The sequence below is a fragment of the Cherax quadricarinatus genome, chromosome 11, assembly GCF_038502225.1.
Source record: "Cherax quadricarinatus isolate ZL_2023a chromosome 11, ASM3850222v1, whole genome shotgun sequence".
Lineage (NCBI taxonomy): Eukaryota > Metazoa > Arthropoda > Malacostraca > Decapoda > Parastacidae > Cherax > Cherax quadricarinatus.
Genome location: NC_091302.1, coordinates 4634334 through 4656874, shown reverse-complemented (window position 1 = coordinate 4656874; position 22541 = coordinate 4634334). Strand labels below are relative to the sequence as shown.

At 38.4% G+C, this 22541-nt stretch overlaps 1 protein-coding gene across 1 annotated transcript in view; it reads left to right on the top strand.

Annotated features, from left to right (window-relative positions):
* fliI (FLII actin remodeling protein) overlaps nucleotides 1-22541 on the top strand; it is a 140045-nt gene that overhangs the window by 48849 nt on the left and 68655 nt on the right. The window contains exons 7-9 of the mRNA XM_070083904.1: nucleotides 6201-6457; nucleotides 10417-10597; nucleotides 21728-21974. Coding sequence (XP_069940005.1) covers nucleotides 6201-6457; nucleotides 10417-10597; nucleotides 21728-21974 — 685 coding nt within the window. The remainder of the gene's footprint in view (nucleotides 1-6200; nucleotides 6458-10416; nucleotides 10598-21727; nucleotides 21975-22541) is intronic.

The window sequence follows — 22541 nt, the reverse complement described above, 5'->3', positions numbered from 1 at the left end:
TCAGCCAGTTCCATTGTACTTGTCGACAAAAATCATAACTATTATGCTAGAACTCCATTTTTTCTATCGAATGAGTACAAGAAACCACCCATTTACTGATTTCAACTATCCAGTAAAGTGGTCAGAAATTGGCAATTTTGCCAATTTCACACATATTTCAGAAGATGCCAATTTCCAAATAGGGTCCAGAATAAACAAGACAGACATTCCTGGCACTAAAATAACATTTTCTCTGTTCATTAGTCACATCCCCAGGCCCCTCTTACATTTCTTTTGCTTTCCACTTTGAATTTTTATTCTCACAAAAAATAGAAGATTTACTGTTATGCAGACTACTGCATTAGTGTAGAAATGGTATAAATAATATCAGTGCACTTGTGAAAGAATATTAGACTCACCAGTTGACATGTATTGGATGCGTGGCATGTTTTGTTTACTTCTGAACTTTGGCAAAAATCGAACATTTCTGCTACTTTGAGCTCAATTTCAAGGTACTTTTAATTGTGAAACCAATCAAAATCTTCTCAATTTCTGTAATATGTTTTCCATTTTATAAAGTGAGACCAGGAAAACTAGAATACAACCATAAATGCCATACAAAAATACACTGCAAAGTCGCTGTTTTAAACCAAAAACACGGTTGGAGTTTTTTTTCCTCATGCACTGTGTGCTGCAGGCTTTTTTTTATGCTGTACACACTGACCACATAGACCCATTCTTTCATATGTAGGCTTGCTAGCTTTCTCTCGGTAGATTTGAATGCGCTAGAATTTACGCGTACTAGTACGTCAATAACCCTGGCGCATAAGACGTACTAATATGCCGGAAACCCTGAAAGGGTTAAATCAGGGATAATCACAGACAGCACTACTGACCACTACCCCACCTTCCTCTTAACATGCATTAGTAAACAACCACTGGAATACAACAAGGTCTCTTTTAGACTCCATGACGAGGCTTCAATACGTAACTTCACAACAGAGATAGGTATGGTCGACTGGCCTACAGAATTCTCCAATGCTAATGATATCGATGATTGGATAGACATATTTCTTAACAAACTACTTGAACTATATAACAAATATTGTCCCTTAGAAACGAAAAAGATTACGAATAAATGGCTTGGTTATCCATGGCTAACAAACAGCATACTAAGATCCATTGATAAGAAACATCAATATGAAAAGCAATATAGACAGGGCTTAATAAACAAAGATATTATTAAGATATTATTAAGGGGACAAAAGAGACTGTAAAAATTATAGAGGAATAAGTTTACTGAGTATACCAGGAAAAGTGTATGGTAGGGTTATAATTGAAAGAATTAGAGGTAAGACAGAATGTAGGATTGCGGATGAGCAAGGAGGTTTCAGAGTGGGTAGGGGATGTGTAGATCAAGTGTTTACATTGAAGCATATATGTGAACAGTATTTAGATAAAGGTAGGGAAGTTTTTATTGCATTTATGGATTTAGAAAAGGCACATGATAGAGTGGATAGAGGAGCAGTGTGGCAGATGTTGCAAGTATATGGAATAGGTGGTAAGTTATTAAATGCTGTAAAGAGTTTTTATGAGGATAGTGAGGCTCAGGTTAGGGTGTGTAGAAGAGAGGGAGACTACTTCCCGGAAAAGTTGGTCTTAGACAGGGATGTGTAATGTCACCATGGTTGTTTAATATATTTATAGATGGGGTTGTAAAGGAAGTAAATGCTAGGGTGTTCGGGAGAGGGGTGGGATTAAATTTTGGGGAACCAAATTCAAAATGGGAATTGACACAGTTACTTTTTGCTGATGATACTGTGCTTATGGGAGATTCTAAAGAAAAATTGCAAAGGTTAGTGGATGAGTTTGGGAATGTGTGTAAAGGTAGAAAGTTGAAAGTGAACATAGAAAAGAGTAAGGTGATGAGGGTATCAAATGATTTAGATAAAGAAAAATTGGATATCAAATTGGGGAGGAGGAGTATGGAAGAAGTGAATGTTTTCAGATACTTGGGAGTTGACGTGTCGGCGGATGGATTTATGAAGGATGAGGTTAATCATAGAATTGATGAGGGAAAAAAGGTGAGTGGTGCGTTGAGGTATATGTGGAGTCAAAAAACGTTATCTATGGAGGCAAAGAAGGGAATGTATGAAAGTAATAGTAGTACCAACACTCTTATATGGGTGTGAAGCTTGGGTGGTAAATGCAGCAGCGAGGAGACGGTTGGAGGCAGTGGAGATGTCCTGTTTAAGGGCAATGTGTGGTGTAAATATTATGCAGAAAATTCGGAGTGTAGAAATTAGGAAAAGGTGTGGAGTTAATAAAAGTATTAGTCAGAGGGCAGAAGAGGGGTTGCTGAGGTGGTTTGGTCATTTAGAGAGAATGGATCAAAGTAGAATGACATAGAAAGCATATAAATCTATAGGGGAAGGAATGCAGGGTAGGGGTCGTCCTCGAAAGGGTTGGAGAGAGGGGCTAAAGGAGGTTTTGTGGGCAAGGGGCTTGGACTTCCAGCAAGCGTGCGTGAGCGTGTTAGATAGGAGTGAATGGAGACGAATGGTACTTGGGACCTGACGATCTGTTGGAGTGTGAGCAGGGTAATATTTAGTGAAGGGATTTCAGGGAAACCGGTTATTTTCATATAGTCGGACTTGAGTCCTGGAAATGGGAAGTACAATGCCTGCACTTTAAAGGAGGGGTTTGGGATATTGGCAGTTTGGAGGGATATGCTGTGTATCTTTATATGTGTATGCTTCTAAACTGTTGTATTCTGAGCACCTCTGCAAAAACAGTGATAATGTGCGAGTGTGGTGAAAGTGTTGAATGATGATGAAAGTATTTTCTTTTTGGGGATTTTCTTTCTTTTTTGGGTCACCCTGCCTCGGTGGGAGACGGCCGACTTGTTGAAAAAAAATAAAAAAAAATTATTAAGCATTACACATCAGTTCTCACCAACCTAATAAGAAAGACTAAGCAATTGTACTATTCCAATAGATTCACTGAAACAAGAGGAGATATAAAAAAGACCTGGAAGACTCAGATTCTGGGCACCCATAAACTGAAAAAAATTAGGGATATTGCCCTAACTAAACCGAATGAAACCCAACTACAGCCTATTGATAAAATTAACAAGATAAATGACTTTTTCTCAATCATAGGATCAAATCTCGCCAGCAGAATCCTAGGTACTAATGTCCGAGCAAGTAATTACTTAGATGGGAATTTCCCAACCTCTTTTATCTTGCACCAACCGAGCCCACAGAAGTCACCATGATTATTAAGTCATTTAAAAATAAATCAGAAAATCTGGCTCAAGTTCCTCCATTATTGTACAAATGAGCCGCTCATGTTTTTTCGCCGGCTATTTCATTACTCTTCAACAAATCACTAGAAACCAGCACTTTCCCGGCACTTCTTAAGATAGCAAGGGTCACACCAGTACACAAATGTGGTGACCCAACAGATGTGAACAACTACAGGCCAGTATCATACTGTTGCTATCCAAAATCTTCGAGAAACGTGTACACAAAAGATTATATTCCTTTATAACAGCACAAAGCATCCTCAACCCCTGCCAATTTGGCTTCAGGAAAAGCAAAAGCACAAACAACACAATTGTAAAAATGCTAGACCTGCTTTACACAGCACTCGAAAAATCAATATCCACTAGGACTTTATCGACCTAAGGAAAGCCTTGGATACAGTAGACCACATCATCCTACTCCACAAACTTGATCATTATGGCATAAGAGGCCATGCACTTACATATTTCAAATTCTACCTTACTAATAGGCATCAACATGTCTCTGTTAAGGACACAACCTAATCAATAAGACCACTGGATACTGGAGTACTGCAGGGAAGTGTCTTTGGTCCCCTGCTCTTCCTCTTATACATCAATGATCTTTCTAATGTATCACAACACCTTCAGCCTATTCTCTTTGCTGACGACATGACTTATGCCATCTCCCACCCTAATCTTGCCTCACTCAACACTATTGTTAACGAAGAGCGTGTAAAAATATCGACCTGGATGACTGCTAATAAACTTACACTTAATACTGACAAAACCTTCTACACTGTGTTTGGGAACAGAACAGGTGTTGCCCAGCTGAACATAATGATTAACAACACTCTTATTGCTAAATGTAATGAGGGCAAATTCCTGGCCTGCACCTTGACAGCAACCTGAAATTCAACACCCATATCCAACAAATAACAAAAAAAGTATCCAAAACAGTTGGGATCCTCTCCAAGATACGTTACTGCGTACCACAATCAGCCCTACTCATACTATACTATTCACTCATCTATACCTACCTCACCTATGCTATTTGTGCCTGGGGATCAACAGCAGCAACTCGCCTAAAGCCAATAATAACCCAACAGAAAGCTGCAATAAGAATTATCATGCAATCCAGTGCTAGGCAATGCACTCCCCCACTCTTCAAAGACCTGAACCTACTCACCATACAGAACATTCACACCAACTACCATGCAGCCTACAGTTACAGAACCATGAAATCTAATACTAACCCTGAACTAAAATACTTTCTTGATAGTTGCAACAAGACCCATAGACACAATACCAGACACAAAAATCTGTGACATGCCTCGTGTCCAGCTCAGCCTCTACAAAAATTCAGTGTACGTAAAAGGGCCTAAAATCTGGAACTCCCTACCTGAAAACTCTAGAACTGCAGACTCCACCACCTTTTTCAAAACTGCCGTTAAAAAACATCTTATCTCCCTAACAACCCCATCATCAGCTAACCAAATGAAAACCACCTAATTCTCATTTTTTATATCATGAACACATCCAAAACAATATAATTTTACTCTTGTTATCTGTAATTCCCCCTAATTTACACTTACACTCACCCAAATGACTGTAAACATAAAATTCCTAATATATAGCTATTGCTTATTAAATCTTAAGTTAGTCCTAAGTTTGCCTAAGATACTCTTCCAATACAGGAGCTTTAATAGAAACAGTGTAACATGCCAAGACAAATCCAATGCCATTACTAAATTTACCATTTGTAGTAATTTATACTACCTCACTGTTATTAATTTAATTATGTATGTATCTAATTATGTGTGCATGTAATTATGTATGTATCTAATAATGTATGTTCAAATGTATTGCTTCATAAGCCATACCAATGTAGAGTAAGAATTAGTATTAGTCTGCCTGAAGTGCCTAGGCATGCTAGTGGCCTTCTTTGTAATTAATACTTTATAATATGTAAACCACACATTGTAAGATTTGCAAGGTAGTAAACATTATCATTGTTATAGATATGAGAGAATCTGTGTGTGGTGGGTGTACACAGTATAAAAAAAAATACTGCCCTGTGCAGGTCATGATGGGTAGACCAAAACTTTGACCTTGTGTTTGGTTTACAGTAGCATCTTTGTGATGTTTTCTAGGAAAGTTTTTATGGCTTTATTAAGTCTATTTTTTGGTATCATTTGATAAACTGGAAGACATACTATTGAAACGGAGATGATTTTGGTTAGTTCCAGAAATGGAAATAGTTGAAATCGACCTCAGATAAGATGTAATGTTCAATTTTTGTCAATTATCTTGAGGATGGATAAGGCATCCCTACATTATCAGGTTTCTTTTATGGGTTTTTCACTGGATCTGATTCAATTATTGGGATGCCATAAGCCATGATCAATTATTCCTGGCTATATTTTATTATCCAGATAAATAGGGTAAATATTTTTATAGTGTGTGTGATGGTCAATTCAAAATAGAAGGCAAGTGTAATACAGGAGAGGCCTGGGGACATGGTTAATGAACAGAGCTAATGTTTTAGTGCCAGGACTCTACAGTGTTTATTTTGGTCTGTTTTTTTTTTTTTGGTAAATTAGCCAAATTAGTGACTTCTGTACAATTTATAAAGTAATTTTGATAGTTGAATGGGCAGTTTCTTGTGTCCAATTGATAGAATGGAAGGGATGCTAGCAAAATAAATTTAGAATTTGATTGAATTGAGCAATGAAAACATGCTAACAGATCTCGTGTTCACTGATGATTTCCTATATTTAGTTATTTATATATTTAGTTATTTAGTTGTTTAGTTATTTACATATTTAGTTATTTAATTATTTACATACATGTATTTAGTTTTTATTTAGTTGTTTAGTTAGTGAATTAAAATTATATTTACTTAGAATTCATGACAAAAGTCAGTTTCTTCTTTCAGATGCCCTAACCTTAAGAAGTTGATCTTAAACAGCAACCGTTTAGTTACACTGCCAGAAGCCATCCACTTCATCAGTGAAACTTTGGATCAGTTAGAACTTGCTGACAACCCAGAAATGGTGTGGCCTCCCAAGCCTCGTGGGATGGCTCAGGGCTCTGGAGTGACTTTCTACAACATTGATTTCTCCCTCCAGGCCCAATTAAGAAATGCAGGAGCCCAGGCTGCACAACTGGCTGCAACACTGGCACAACAGCAAGGTTAGTACCATACTAAAATAACAAACAAGTACAATCATAACCCACTTTACATCATTTCAGCCTACGTTAGATTTGCCTTTACGCCATTTTTCTAGAGTAAATTTCAGTTCAGCAAACGTCATTACGTCCTACTTTACGTCACTCAACAATGTCACCTATGCCTTAATTTTTTTAACTGTATTCATTATTCTTTACAAAATATGACTAAAATGTGTTTTTAGTGTTCTTTGACGTTTAGCATTAGTTATATTCTTTTGCGAGTTATTTATGCTAGTTTTACAGTGTTGTCATTTTAAGGCATTATGTCCAGTTTATGTCAGAAACTGGGTTACGTCACAGCTCTTGGAACCAATTAGCCCTTTCAGGGTCGAGAGGCCTTCTAAACTTGTTCTCAGGGTCGAAAATTTTCCAAAAAAAAAAAATATATTTTTTCTTATGAAATGATAGAGAATCTTTTCCTGATCATAATGACACCAAAAGTATGAAATTTGATGAAAAACTTACGGAATTATGCTCTCGCAAAGTTAGCGGTCTCGACGATGTTTACGCATTGGCGATTTTACCCACTTTGAGCCCTATTTTTGGCCAATTCCTGTGTACTTGACGAGAAAAATCATATTTACTTTGCTAGAACTCTATTTTTTTTATCGAATGAGTACAAGAAACCACCCGTTTAAGGATTTCAACTATCCAATAAAGTGGTTAGAAATTGTCAATTTTGCCAATTTCACACAAATTTCAGAAGATGCCAATTTCCAAATAGGGTCCAGAATAAACAAGACAGACATTCCAGGCACTAAAATAACAAGTTCTCTGTTTGTTAGTCATGTCCCCAGGCCCCTCTTACATTTCTTTTGCTTTCCACTTTGAATTTTTATTCTTACAAAAAAATAGAAGATTTACTGTTATGCAGACTGCTGCATTAGTGTAGAAATGGTATATATAATATCAGTGCACTTGTGAAAGAATATTAGACTCACCAGTTGACGTGTATTGGATGCGTGGCATGTTTTGTTTACTTTTGAACCTTGGTAAAAATTGAACATTTCTGCTATTTTGAGCTCAATTTCAAGGTACTTTTCATTGTGAAACCAATCAAAATCATCTCAATTTCTGTAATATGTTTTCCATTCTATAAAATGAGACCAGGAAAACTAGAATACAACCATAAATACCACAAGAAAATACAGTGCAAAGTCGCTGTTTTAATCCAAAAACACGATCAAAGTTGTTTTACTTTTTTGTCATTACGCACTGTGTGCTGCAGGATTTTTTTTTATACTGTGCACACTGACCACATAAACCCATTCTTTCATATGTAGGTCTACCAGCTTTCTCTCGGTAGATTTGAAGGCGCTAGAATTTAGGCGTTCTAGTACGTCAATAACCCTGGTGCGTAAGCCGTACTAGTACGTTGAAAACCCTGAAAGGGTTAGTGATTTAAGGTAGGGTATGACGGTACTTTCCTTTTTTCTTTTTTTTTTTCAACAAATTGACCGTCTCCGACCAAGGCAGGGTGACTCAAAAAGAAAGAAAATCTCCAAAAAGAAAATACTTTCATCATCATTCAACACTTTAACCTCACTCACACATAATCACTGTCTTTGCAGAGGTGCCCAGATACAACAGTTTAGAAGCATATATAACATACCTCTCCAAACTGCCAATATTCCATACCCCTCCTTTAAAGTGTAGGCTTTAACCCCTTGACTGTCGCAACCCCAATTCCTGAGGTGTCTCCTGGTGTCGCAAAATTTCCAAAAAAAGAAAAAAAAATTATTTTTTCTTATGAATGATAGAAAATCTTCTCTCTATTGTAATGACACCAAAAGAATGAAATTTGATGGAAAACTGACGAAATTACACTCTCACGAAGTTAGCGACCTTGGCGATATTTACGAATCTACGATTTTGCCCACTTTGAGCCCTATTTTCGGCTAATTCCATTGTTCGAGTCGACCAAACTCATAGCTATTTCTTTAGAACTCCATTTTTTCTATCGATTGAGTACAAAAAACTGCCCATTTACCGATTTCAACTACCCAATAACGTGGTCAGAAATTTGCAATTTGGCCAATTTCACGAAAAATATAAAATATGACAATTTCAAAATAGGGTCCAGAATGAACAATGCAGACATTCCTGGCTCTAAAATAATATTTTCTTTGTTCATCAGTCACGTCTCCAGGCCCCTCTGATATTACTCTTGCTTTCTATTTTGAATTTTTATTCAAACAAAAAATAGAAGATTTACTGTTATGCAGACTACTGGAATTTTGTAATAATTGTATAAATAATGTCAACCCATTCATGACTGCATATTAGAATGGCTACTTGGACATTTATTGGAAAATGACATCATTTGTTTACTTTTGAATATCAGCAAAAATCAAACATTCCCCCTACTTTGAGCTCCATTTCAAGGTTCTTTTCATAGTAAAACCAATCAAAATCACCTCTGTTTCTATAATATGTTTTTCATTCTATCAAATGAGACCAAGAAAACGAGAATACAGCCATAAATACTATACGAAAATAGACCACAAAGTCGGCATTTTAATTAAAAAAAACGGTCGGAGTTTTTTTTTTCATTATGCACTGCGTGCTGCAGGATTTTTTTTTTATATGGTGCACACTGACCACACAGACCCATTCTCTCATATGTGAGCCTACCAGCTTTCTCCTGCTTGATTTGAAGCCGCTAGAATTTATATTGTCAAAAACGGTGGCTCGTAAGACGTATATATACAACCAAGGAAGGGTTGTTGAGGTGGTTCGGACATGTAGAGAGAATGGAGCGAAACAGAATGACTTCAAGAGTGTATCAGTCTGTAGTGGAAGGAAGGCGGGGTAGGGGTGGGCCTAGGAAAGGTTGGAGGGAGGGGGTAAAGGAGGTTTTGTGTGCGAGGGGCTTGGACTTCCAGCAGGCATGCATGAGCGTGTTTGATAGGAGTGAATGGAGACAAATGGTTTTTAATACTTGACGTGCTGTTGGAGTGTGAGCAAAGTAACATTTATGAAGGGATTCAGGGAAACCGGCAGGCCGGACTTGAGTCCTGGAGATGGGAAGTACAGTGCCTGCACTCTGAAGGAGGGGTGTTAATGTTGCAGTTTAAAAACTGTAGTGTAAAGCACCCTTCTGGCAAGACAGTGATGGAGTGAATGATGGTGAAAGTTTTTCTTTTTCGGGCCACCCTGCCTTGGTGGGAATCGGCCAGTGTGATAATAAAAAAATAAAATAAAAAACAGTCAAAGGGTTAAAGGAGGGGATTCCCTGAATCCCTTCACTAAATATTGCCCTGATCACACTCCAACAGCTATGGTTGGATAATTCCATCACATTATTTGTATCCCCTTTATCTAGTTCTGTTTTCCATTTGAACACTTCAATCATATTTTCCCCTAATTCTGTGCCTTCAGCCTATCTTCATAAGAAAGGGTTTTGATATAAGGGATCAGATTCATCATCCTTCTCTCTATATTTTCCAATGTACAGTATATATTTCCATTCTGTAATATATAGACCAGAACTGAGCAGTATAATCTAAATGAGGCTTTATCAAAGATATAATAAAGTTAAAGTATAACCTTAGGACTCTTATTATTTATACTTCTTGATATGAAGAATCTTTTAAAGTCAGTATGTTGAAGATAACATTTTCTAAATAAAAATTCTGCAGAGTATAAGGTGATTATTAAAAAATTATATGGTGATACCGACAAGATGTGAAAAAAGACACTTATGTACAGGTCAGGACATTTATTAGTGGAAACATTTCATAACTAGTGTCAAAACATTTCCCCTAATAAATGTCTTGAACTGTACATAAGTGTCTTTTTAACAGGGCGGCTATTAAATGGAAGGAAGATATCATTTGAGCCACCATATCTAAAATCTGAGCAGTAGATTGACATTTATAGATATTATTGAGACTGACAGGTATTGCACTGTGTTTCAGGTACACCAAAAGACCCCATCGCTCGTAAGAAAAGATTGCGGCAGTTCCGCAAAGATCAGAAAGACCAACAAGATGATAAACAAGAGAAAATCTTAAAGGGAATGAAAGAGATTGCTAAAGATGAGGAGAAGCAGAAGCAGAAAGATAAAATGACAGAAGAACGTAGCCAGGAAGTCAAAACGTATGTCATTTGATTGGTGAATATTTCTATATTATTAAAGATATGTTTAGGTTTTTTTTTTCCTAGGTAGTAGGTTGGTAGACAGCAATCGCCCAGGGAGGTACTACCGTCCTGCCAAGTGAGTGTAAAACGGAAGCCTGTAATTGTTTTACACGATGGTAGGATTGCTGATGTCTTTTTTTTCTGTCTCATACACATGCAAGATTTCAGGTACGTCTTGCTACTTCTACTTACACTTAGGTCACACTACACATACATGTACAAGCATATATATACACACCTCTCTGGGTTTTCTTCTATTTTCTTTCTAGTTCTTGTTCTTGTTTATTTCCTCTTATCTCCATGGGGAAGTGGAACAGAATTCTTCCTCCGTAAACCATGCGTGTTGTAAGAGGCGACTAAAATGCCAGGAGCAAGGGGCTAGTAACCCCTTCTCCTGTATATATTACTAAATGTAAAAGGAGAAACTTATGTTTTTCCTTTTGGGCCACCTCTCCTTGGTGAGATACGGCCGGTGTGTTGAAAGAAAGTTTAGGTTTTTGAACTGTAGTATTGGCATGCCTCTAGCAAAACAGCGGTGGAGTGAGTGATGATGAAAGTGTTTCTTCTTTTTCGGGTCACCCTGCCCTGGTGGAAAACGGCGGCCAATGTGTTGAAAATATTTTATTAGACATGTAATTAATTAGAGACTGTGAATACACTGGTAAAATACTTTAAGGTATTTTTAGTCTTCCTAGGTAGTAGGTTGGTAGACAGCAACCGCCCAGGGAGGTAATACCGTCCTGCCAAGTGAGTGTAAAACGGAAGCCTGTAATTGTTTTACATGATGGTAGGATTGTTGGTGTCCTTTTTTCTGTCTCATAAACATGCAAGATTTCAGGTGCGTTTTGCTACTTCTACTTACACTTAGGTCACACTACACATACATGTACAAGCATATATATACTTACATACCCCCTCTGGGTTTTCTTCTATTTTCTTTCTAGTTCTTGTTCTTGTTTATTTCCTCTTATCTCCATGGGGAAGTGGAACAGAATTCTTCCTCCGTAAGCCAAGCGTGTCGTAAGAGGCGACTAAAATGCCGGGAGCAAGGGGCTAGTGACCCCTTCTCCCGTATATATTACTAAATGTAAAAGGAGAAACTTTCGTTTTTCCTTTTGGGCCACCCCGCCTCGGTGGGATACGGCCGGTGTGTTGAAAGAAAGAAAAGATTTTTAGTCTTCATTTAGGTTAATAATATAATAGAGCATTACGTATATTTATGAGGTCAAACTTTAAATGTGCAGTTGCTGTGTTGTGTCTTCACCTAAAAAAAAAAATGTAGATATCTAGATAAAAAAGGTTCAAACAAGAACTACAAAATAATATAGCTTAATAAACTGTGAGTCACAATGAAAGATTGAAAACACCAGTTATGATGATTGACTGAAAACACCAGTTATGATGATAGATTGAAAACACCAGTTATGACAATAGATTGAAAACACCAGTTATGATGATAGATTGAAAACACCAGTTATGATGAGAGATTGAAAACACCAGTTATGATGAGAGATTGAAAACACCAGTTATGATGAGAGATTGAAAACACCAGTTATGATGAGAGATTGAAAACACCAGTTATGATAATAGATTGAAAACACCAGTTATGATGAGAGATTGAAAACACCAGTTATGATGATAGAAGGGCCATGACTAGTTAACCCCTTGACCGTCGCAACCCCAAATCCTGAGGTGTCTCCTGGTATCGCAAAATTTCCCAAAAAAAAAAAAAAAAAAAAATCTTATGAAATGATAGAGAATCTTTTCCTGATTGTAATGACACCAAATGAACGAAATTTGATGGAAAACTGATGGAATTACACTCTCGCGAAGTTAGCGACCTTGGCGATATTTACAAATCGGTGATTTCGCCCACTTTGAGCCCTATTTTTGGCTAATTCCATTGTGCCAGTCGACCAAACTCATAGCTATTTCTTTAGAACTCCATTTTTTCTATCGATTGAGTACAAGAAACTGCCCATTTACTGATTTCAACTACCCAATAACGTGGTCAGAAATTTGCAATTTGGCCAATTTCACAAAAAATATAAAATATGACAATTTCAAAATAGGGTCCAGAATGAACAATGCAGACATTCCTGGCTCTAAAATAATATTTTCTTTGTTCATCAGTCATGTCTCCAGGCCCCTCTGATATTACTCTTGCTTTCTATTTTGAATATTTACTCAAACAAAAAGTAGAAGATTTACTGTTATGCAGACTACTAGAATATTGTAATAATTGTATAAATAATGTCAACCCATTCATGACTGCATATTAGAATGGCTACTTGGACATTTATTGGAAAATGACATCATTTGTTTACTTTTGAACATCGGCAAAAATCAAGCATTTCCCCTACTTTGAGCTCCATTTCAAGGTTCTTTTCGTAGTAAAACCAATCAAAATCACCTCTGTTTCTATATTATGTTTTCCATTCTGTCAAATGAGACCAAGAAAACGAGAATACAGCCATAAATACTATACGAAAATAGACCACAAAGTCGGCATTTTAATTAAAAAAATGGTCAAAGTATTTTTTTTTTCTCATGCACTGCATGTTGCAGGATTTTTTTTTATATGGGGCACACTGACCACACAGACCCATTCTCTCACATGTGAGCCTACCAGCTTTCTCCTGCTTGATTTGAAGCCAATAGAATTTATGAGTATATATCCATCAAAAACGGTGGCTCGTAAGATGTATATATGCGACCAAAACAGTCAAAGGGTTAATGGGCCAACACATCTTCATAAGTTTCATTCTCCAATGTGCAGGCTGTTTGTGTATAGGTGCTACAATTAGTTTTTTTTTTAACACAATGGCCATCTCCCATCGAGGTAGGGTGACCCAAAAAAGAAAGAAGTGCTTTCACCATCATTCATACATAATCACTCTCTTTGCAGAGGAGCTCAGATACGACAGTTTAGATGTCACTTCAAATAGCCAATATCCCAAACTTTTCTTTTAAAGTGCAGCTATTGTACGTCACACCTCCAGGAATTAAGTCTGGCTAACCTGTTACCCTGAATTGCTTCACAGAATATTACCCTGCTCACACTCCAACAGCTCGTCAGGTTCCAAAAACCATTCGTCTCCATTCACTCCTACCTAACAAGCTCATGCACGCTTGCTGGAAGTTGAAGCCCCTCTCCCACAAAACTTCCTTTACCCCCTCCCTCCAACATTTCCTAGGACGACCCCTACCCCGCCTTACTTCCACTACAGATTTATACGCTCTCCAAGTCAATCTACTTTGTTCCATTCTTTCTAAATGACCAAACCACCTCAACAACCCCTCTTCATCCCTCTAACTAATACTTTTAATAACTCCACACCTCTTCCTAATTTCCACACCATGAATTCTCTGCATAATATTTACACCACAAATTGCCCGTAGACATGACATCTCCACTGCCTCCAGCCTCCACTCCCCAACACCCTAGCATTTACTTCTTTTACAACCCTATCTATAAATGTGTTAAACAACCATGGTGACAGTACACATCCCTGTCTAAAGCCTACTTTAACTGGGAAGTAATCTCCCTCTCTCCTTCACCCCTTACCTGAGCCTCACTTTTATTTTTTTATTATTATTAACAAGTCAGCCGTCTCCCACCGAGGCAGGGTGACCAAAAAAAAGAAAGAAAATCCCCAAAAAGAAAATACTTCCATCATCATTCAACACTTTCACCTCACTCACACATAATCACTGCTTTTGCAGAGGTGCTCAGAACACAACAGTTTAGAAGCATATACCTATAAAGATACACAACATATCCCTCCAAACAGCTAATATCCCAAACCCCTCCTTTAGAGTGCTGGCATTGTACTTCCCATTTCCAGGACTCAAGTCCGGCTATATAAAAATAACTGGTTTTCCTGAATCCCTTCACTAAATATTACCCTGCTCACACTCCAACAGATTGTCAGGTCCCAAATACCATTCGTCTCCATTCACTCCTATCTAACACACTCACGCACGCTTGCTGGAAATCCAAGCCCCTCGCCCACAAAACCTCCTTTACCCCCTCCCTCCAACCTTTTCGAGGACAACCCCTACCCCGCCTTCCTTTCCCTACAGATTTATACGCTCTCCATGTCATTCTACTTTGATCCATTATCTCTAAATGACCAAACCACCTCAACAACCCCTCTTCAGCCCTCTGACTAATACTTTTATTAACTCCACACCTCCTAATTTCCACACTTCGAATTTTCTGCATAATTTTTACACCACATATTGCCCTTAGACAGGACATCTCCACTGCCTCCAGCCACCTCCTCGCTGCTGCATTCACAACCCAAGCTTCACACCCATATAAGAGTGTTGGTACTACTATACTTTCATACATTCCCCTCTTTGCCTCCATAGATAATGTTTTTTGTCTCCACATATACCTCAACCCACCACTCACCGTTTTTCCCTCATCAGTTCTATGATTAACCTCATCCTTCATAAGTCCATCCACTGACACGTCAACTCCCAAGTATCTGAAAACATTCACTTCTTCCATACTCCTCCTCCTCAATTTGATATCCAATTTTTCTTTATCTAAATCATTTGATACCCTCATCACCTTACTCTTTTCTATGTTCACTTTCAACTTTCTACCTTTACACACACTCCCAAACTCATCCACTAACCTTTGCAATTTTTCTTTAGAATCTCCCAGCAAAAAGCAACTGTTTCAATTCCCATTTTGTATTTGATTCCCCATAATTTAATCCCACCCCTCTCCCGAACACCCTAGCATTTGCTTCTTTTACAACCCCATCTATAAATATATTAAACAACCATGGCAACATTACAAATCCCTGTCTAAGACATACTTTTACTGGGAAGTAGTCTCCCTCTCTTCTATACACCCTAACCTGAACTTCACTATCCTCATAAAAACTCTTTACAGCATTTAGTAACTTACCACCTATTCTATATACTTGCAATATCTGCCACATTGCTCCCCTATCCACTCTAACATATGCCTTTTCTAAATCCATAAATGCAATAAAAACTTCCCTACCTTTATCTAAATACTGTTCATATATATGCCTCAATGTAAACACTTGATCTACACATCCCCTACCCACTCTTAAACCTCCTTGCTCATCTGCAATCCTACATTCTGTCTTATCTCTAATTCTTTCAATTATAATCCTACCATACACTTTTCCTGGTATACTCGGTAAACTTATTCCTCTATAATTTTTACAATCTCTTTTGTCCCTCTTCCCTTTATATAAAGGGACTATACATGCTTTCTGCCCATCCCTAGGTACCTTCCCCTCTTTCATACATTTATTAAACAAAAATACCAACCACTCCAACACTATATCCCCCCCTTTGCTTTTAACATTTCTGTCATGATCCCATCAGTTCCAGCTGTTTTACCCCCTTTCATTCTACGTAATGCCTCACGCACCTCCCCCATACTCACATCCAGTTCTTCACTCCTAAAAGATTGTATAACTCCCTGGCCAGTGCATGAAATTACCGCTTCCCTTTCTTCGTCGAGATTTAAAAGTTCCTCAAAATATTCTCTCCATCTACCCAAAACCTCCACCTCCCCATCTACTAACTCCCCTACTCTGTTTTTAACTGATAAATCCACTCGTTCTCTAGGCTTTCTTAACTTGTTTAACTCACTCCAAATTTTTTTCTTATTTTCATTAAAATTCCTTGACAGTGCCTTGCCCACTCTATCATCTGCTCTCCTTTTGCACTCTCTCACCACTCTCTCCACCTTTCTTTTACTCTCTGTATACTCTACTCTTCTTATAACACTTCTGCTTTGTAAAAACCTCTCATAAGCTAACTTTTTCTCTTTTATCACACCCTTTACTTCATCATTCCACCAATCACTCCTCTTTCCTCCTGCACCCACTCTCCTATAACCACAAACTTCTGCCTCACATTCTAATAATGTATTTTTAAAACTATTCCAACCCTCTTCAACCCCCCCCATCACTCATACTTACACCAGCCCACCTTTCTGCCAATAGTTGCTTATATCTCACCCGAACTTCCTCCTCCCTTAGTTTATACACTTTCACCTCCCTCTTACTTGTTGTTGCCATTTTCCTCTTTTCCCACCTACCTCTTACTCTGACTGTAGCTACAACTAAATAATGATCCGATGTATCAGTTGCCCCTCTATAAACGTGTACATCCTGGAGCCTACCCATCAACCTTTTATCCACCAATACATAATCTAACAAACTACTTTCATTATGTGCTATATCATACCTTGTATACTTATTTATCCTCGTCTTCATAAAATATGTATTACTTATTACCAAACCTCTTTCTACACATAGCTCAATTAAAGGCTCCCCATTTTCATTTACCCCCTGGCACCCCAAAATTACCTACTACTCCCTCTACAACATTTTTGCCCACTTTAGCATTGAAATCCCCAACCACCATTACTCTCACACTTGGTTCAAAGCTCCCCACGCATTCACTCAACATTTCCCAAAATCTCTCTCTCTCCTCTACACTTCTCTCTTCTCCGGGTGCATATACGCTTACTATAACCCACTTTTCACATCCAACCTTTATTTTACTCCACATAATCCTTAAATTAATACATTTGTAGTCCTTCTTTTCCTGCCATAACTTATCCTTCAACATATTTGCTACTCCTTCTTTAGCTCTAACTCTATTTGAAACCCCTGACCTAATCCCATTTATTCCTCTCCACTGAAACTCTCCCACCCCCTTCAGCTTTGTTTCACTGAAAGCCAGGACATCCAGCTTCTTCTCATTCATAACATCCACAATCATCTCTTTCTTATCATTTGCACAACATCCATGCACATTCAGACTTCCCACTTTGACAATTTTCTTCTTCTTATTCCTTTTAGTAATTTTTACAGGAAAAGGGGTTACTAGCCCATTGTTCCCAGCATTTTAGTTGACTTTTACAACACGCATGGCTTACGGAGGAAAGATTCTTATTCCACTTCCCCATGGATATAAAAGGAAAAGTAATAAGACCAAGAACTATTAAGATAAAATCAAAGAAAACTCAGATGAGTGTGTATAAATAAACACTATCCTCATAAAAACTCTTTACAGCATTTAGTAACTTACTACATACCTATTCTATACACTCTCATCTGCCACATTGCTCCCCTATCCACCCTATCATTTGCCTTTTCTAAATCCATAAATGCAATAAAGATTTCCCTACTGTTCACATATATGCTTTATTGTAAACACTTGATCTACACATCCCCTATCCAATCTAAAGCCTCCTTGTTCATCTGCAATCCTGTTCTCTGTCGTATCTCTAATTCTTTCAATAGTAACCCTGCCATACACTTTACCTGGTATACTCAGTAAACTTATTCCCCTTTAATTTTTACAATCTCTTTTATCTCCTTTCCTTTTATATAGAGAAACTATACATGCTCTCTGCCAGTCCCTAGGTACCTTCCCTTCTTTCATACACTTATTAAACAAAATACCAACTACTCCAACACTATATCCCCCCTGCTTTTAACATTTCTGTCATGATCCCATCAGTTCCAGCAGCTTTACCCCCTTTCATTCTACATAATGCCTCACGCACCTTCCCCACACTGACATCCAACTCTTCTTCACTCCTAAAAGATGTTATACCTCCCTGGCCAGTGCGTGAATTACTGCCTCACTCTCTTCATCAACAGATAAATACTGTACTTAAATATGAGCATTATTTTTTTTTATTAACACACTGGCTGATTCCCACCAAGGCAGGGTGGCCCGAAAAAGAAAAACTTACACCATCATTCACTCCATCACTGTCTTGCCAGAAGGGTGCTTTACACTACAGTTTTTAAACTGCAACATTAACACCCCTCCTTCAGAGTGCAGGCACTGTACTTCCCATCTCCAGGACTCAAGTCCGGCCTGCCGGTTTCCCTGAATCCCTTCATAAATGTTACTTTGCTCACACTCCAACAGCACGTCAAGTATTAAAAACCATTTGTCTCCATTCACTCCTATCAAACACGCTCACACATGCCTGCTGGAAGTTCAAGCCCCTCGCACACAAAACCTCCTTTACCCCCTCCCTCCAACCTTTCCTAGGCCGACCCCTACCCCGCCTTCCTTCCACTACAGACTGATACACTCTTGAAGTCATTCTGTTTCGCTCCATTCTCTCTACATGTCCGAACCACCTCAACAACCCTTCCTCAGCTTTCTGAACAACAGTTTTGGTAATCCCGCACCTCCTCCTAACTTCCAAACTACGAATTCTCCGCATTATATTCACACAACACATTGGCCTCAGACATGACATCTCCACTGCCTCCAGCCTTCTCCTCGATGCAACATTCATCACCCATGCTTCACACCCATACAAGAGCGTTGGTAAAACTATACTCTCATACATTCCCCTCTTTGCCTCCAAGGACAAAGTTCTTTGTCTCCACAGACTCCTAAGTGCACCGCTCACCCTTTTCCCCTCATCAATTCTATGATTCACCTCATCTTTCATAGACCCATCTGCTGACACGTCCACTCCCAAATATCTGAATACAATCACCTCCTCGATACTCTCTCCCTTCAATCTGATATCCAATCTTTCATCACCTAATCTTTTTGTTATCCTCATAACCTTACTCTTTCCTGTATTCACTTTTAATTTTCTTCTTTTGCATACCCTATCAAATTCATCCACCAACCTCTGCAACTTCTCTTCAGAATCTCCCAAGAGCACAGTGTCATCAGCAAAGAGCAACTGTGACAACTCCCACTTTATGTGTGATTCTTTATCTTTTAACTCCACACCTCTTGCCAAGACCCTCGCATTTACTTCTCTTACAACCCCATCTATAAATATATTAAACAACCACAGTGACAACACACATCCTTGTCTAAGGCCTACTTTTACTGGGAAATAATCTCCCTCTTTCCTACATACTCTAACTTGAGCCTCACTATCCTCGTAAAAACTCTTCACTGCTTTCAGTAACCTACCTCCTACACCATACACCTGCAACATCTGCCACATTGCACCCCTATCCACCCTGTCATACGCCTTTTCCAAATCCATAAATGCCACAAAAACCTCTTTAGCCTTATCTAAATACTGTTCACTTATATGTTTCACTGTAAACACCTGGTCCACACACCCCTACCTTTCCTAAAGCCTCCTTGTTCATCTGCTATCCTATTCTCTGTCTTACTCATAATTCTTTCAATAATAACTCTACCATACACTTTACCAGGTATACTCAACAGACTTCTCCCCCTATAATTTTTGCACTCTCTTTTGTTCCCTTTGCCTTTATACAAAGGAACTATGCATGCTCTCTGCCAATCCCTAGGTACCTTACCCTCTTCCATACATTTATTAAATAACTGCACCAACCACTCCAAAACTATATCCCCACCTGCTTTTAACATTTCTATCTTTATCCCATCAATCCCAGCTGCCTTACCCCCTTTCATTTTACCTACTGCCTCACTCACAACTATCTCTTCCTCACTCCTACAAGATGTTATTCCTCCTTGCCCTATACACGAAATCACAGCTTCCCTATCTTCATCAACATTTAACAATTCCTCAAAATATTCCATAGCATTTGGATTTTCTAACACAAAGGCTGTTTCCCCACCAAAGAAAGAGACTTATGTACATTAAGATTGACAACACTCTAATTGCCAGGCATAATGAGGGCAAATTCCTAGGCCTATACCTCGACAACAACCTGAACTTCAGCACCCATATCCAACACATAACCAAAAAAGTATCCAAAACGGTTGGGATCCTCTCCAAGATACGATACTACGTGCCGCAAACTGCCCTTCTCGCACTATGCCATTCACTTATATATCCATACCTCACCTATGCTATCTGTGCTTGGGGTTCAACTGCAGCAACACACCTAAAGCCAATAATAACCCAACAAAAAGCTGCAGTAAGAATAATCACTAAATCCCATCCCTGGCAACACACCCCCCCACTCTTCATAGATCTAAACTTACTCCCTGTTCAGTACATCCACACTTACTACTGTGCAATCTACATCTACAGGACCTTAAATTCCAATATTAACCTTGACCTAAAACGCTTTCTTGATAGTTGTGACATAGCCCACAGGCACAACACCAGACACAAACATCTCTATGACATTCCCCGTGTCTGACTAAACCTTTACAAAAATTCAATGTATGTCAAAGGCCCTAAAATCTGGAACACCCTACCTGAAAATTCTAAAACTGCAGACACATTCATCACCTTCAAAACTACCATCAGAAAACATCTTATCTCCCTGATACACCCTGTCAACTAATTACACGAATACCACCTGGTGGTTAACACTTACACTCACTCACCCATTTGACCATAAACAGAAATATCAATCTCAATCTCAAAATAATGAATCTTAACTAGTCATAAGTTGGCCTGTGATACTCCAATACTGAAACTATGTATAGTGCCAAAACAAAAGCATTCACATTGCTAAACTCACAAACTAGTATTTAGTCACTTAGCCATAATACCAACTTACCTCATAATTTTGTAATATTTTAAACTTAAGATTTAATTTAAGTCTGCCCGAAATGCCTAGCCATGCTAGGTGTTCTAGTGGTACACTCTGTAATTATTATTTTACTACATGTAAACCACACAATAACCAAATTCTGTAAACTCAGGGTTGTAATCCTTATAGAGAATAAACTTTGAATTTGAATTTGAATTTGAATCTTTGTGTCTTGTGGCTCAATTGGTAGCCACCTTAATTCTCACATTGAAAGACTGGGGTTCAGTCCCTGACATGAGTAGGAAAGTTGGACATAGTATTTCCTAATGGCTGCTGCCCCCTGTTCACCTACCAGTAAGTAGGTATCTGGATGTTGGCTGATTGGTGTGGGTTGCATCCTGGGGAAGAGAATTAAAGGACCCAAATGGAAATAAGACAAACAGTCTTTGATGACAACCTGAATTTACTGAGTTATCCTGGATTACTAATTCTCTGGGTTAATAATAATTCCAACAAAATCTTCATCACTTTCAATATCAGCTTTACCACTGGTGTGCAGACATTTTATATTTTCACATAAATTTGTGTTTGCTCTCATTTACAGGCAGAAACGTTGGGATGAAGCACTGGAGCGTCCGCCTCTTAATTATCACGAGTTCTTTGACCCAGATGTTGGTCAAATTCCAGGAATAACCATTTGGGAAATAGAAAATTTTCTTCCCAACCAAATTGACGAATCTGTATTTGGCAAATTTTATGAAGGAGATTGTTATATCGTTCTCAAAACTTCTATGGATGACTCGCAGAATTTAGAATGGAAGATTTTCTTCTGGATTGGTGAAAAGTCAACGGTATGTAGAGTATGAAATGAAGTAAGTTTTCTTCTTTTTTATTTATACAGAAAATTAATATATTTGATGGATTTTGAGCGCTTTTCTAGTACGTATACCAGCCTGGCCTACGGCCAAGCTTCCATGTGTGCTTGTACAACTAGGCTGTTGCTATTAGCAGCCTAGCAACCCATGTAGCCATCACAACCTGGTTGACCTGGCACTTTGCAGAGGTAGTAATGCAGTTTCCTCTTGAAGATTTCCACATTGGTTTTGGCAGTATTTCTGATATGTGCTGGTAGCAGGTCGAATAGTCCTGTATCACAGCTGTTGACACATTGTGGTCTTCTTGTGGCCATCAGGGCCTTGCTCTTCACCACATCTCTGACTCCAGTAAGTTAGAGAAGTGTGTATATTTGGAACCTGGCTCTCCAGTGTCTTCCAGGTATATTGTACCAGATGTTTCACTCTTCTTCATTCTAGAGAGTACATTCTAATACAGTACAGTACAGTACTTGTAGGTGCTCCCAGTAAGTTAAATGTAATCTACTTTAAAATATGTGAATACACAGTACACCTGAATGTCAT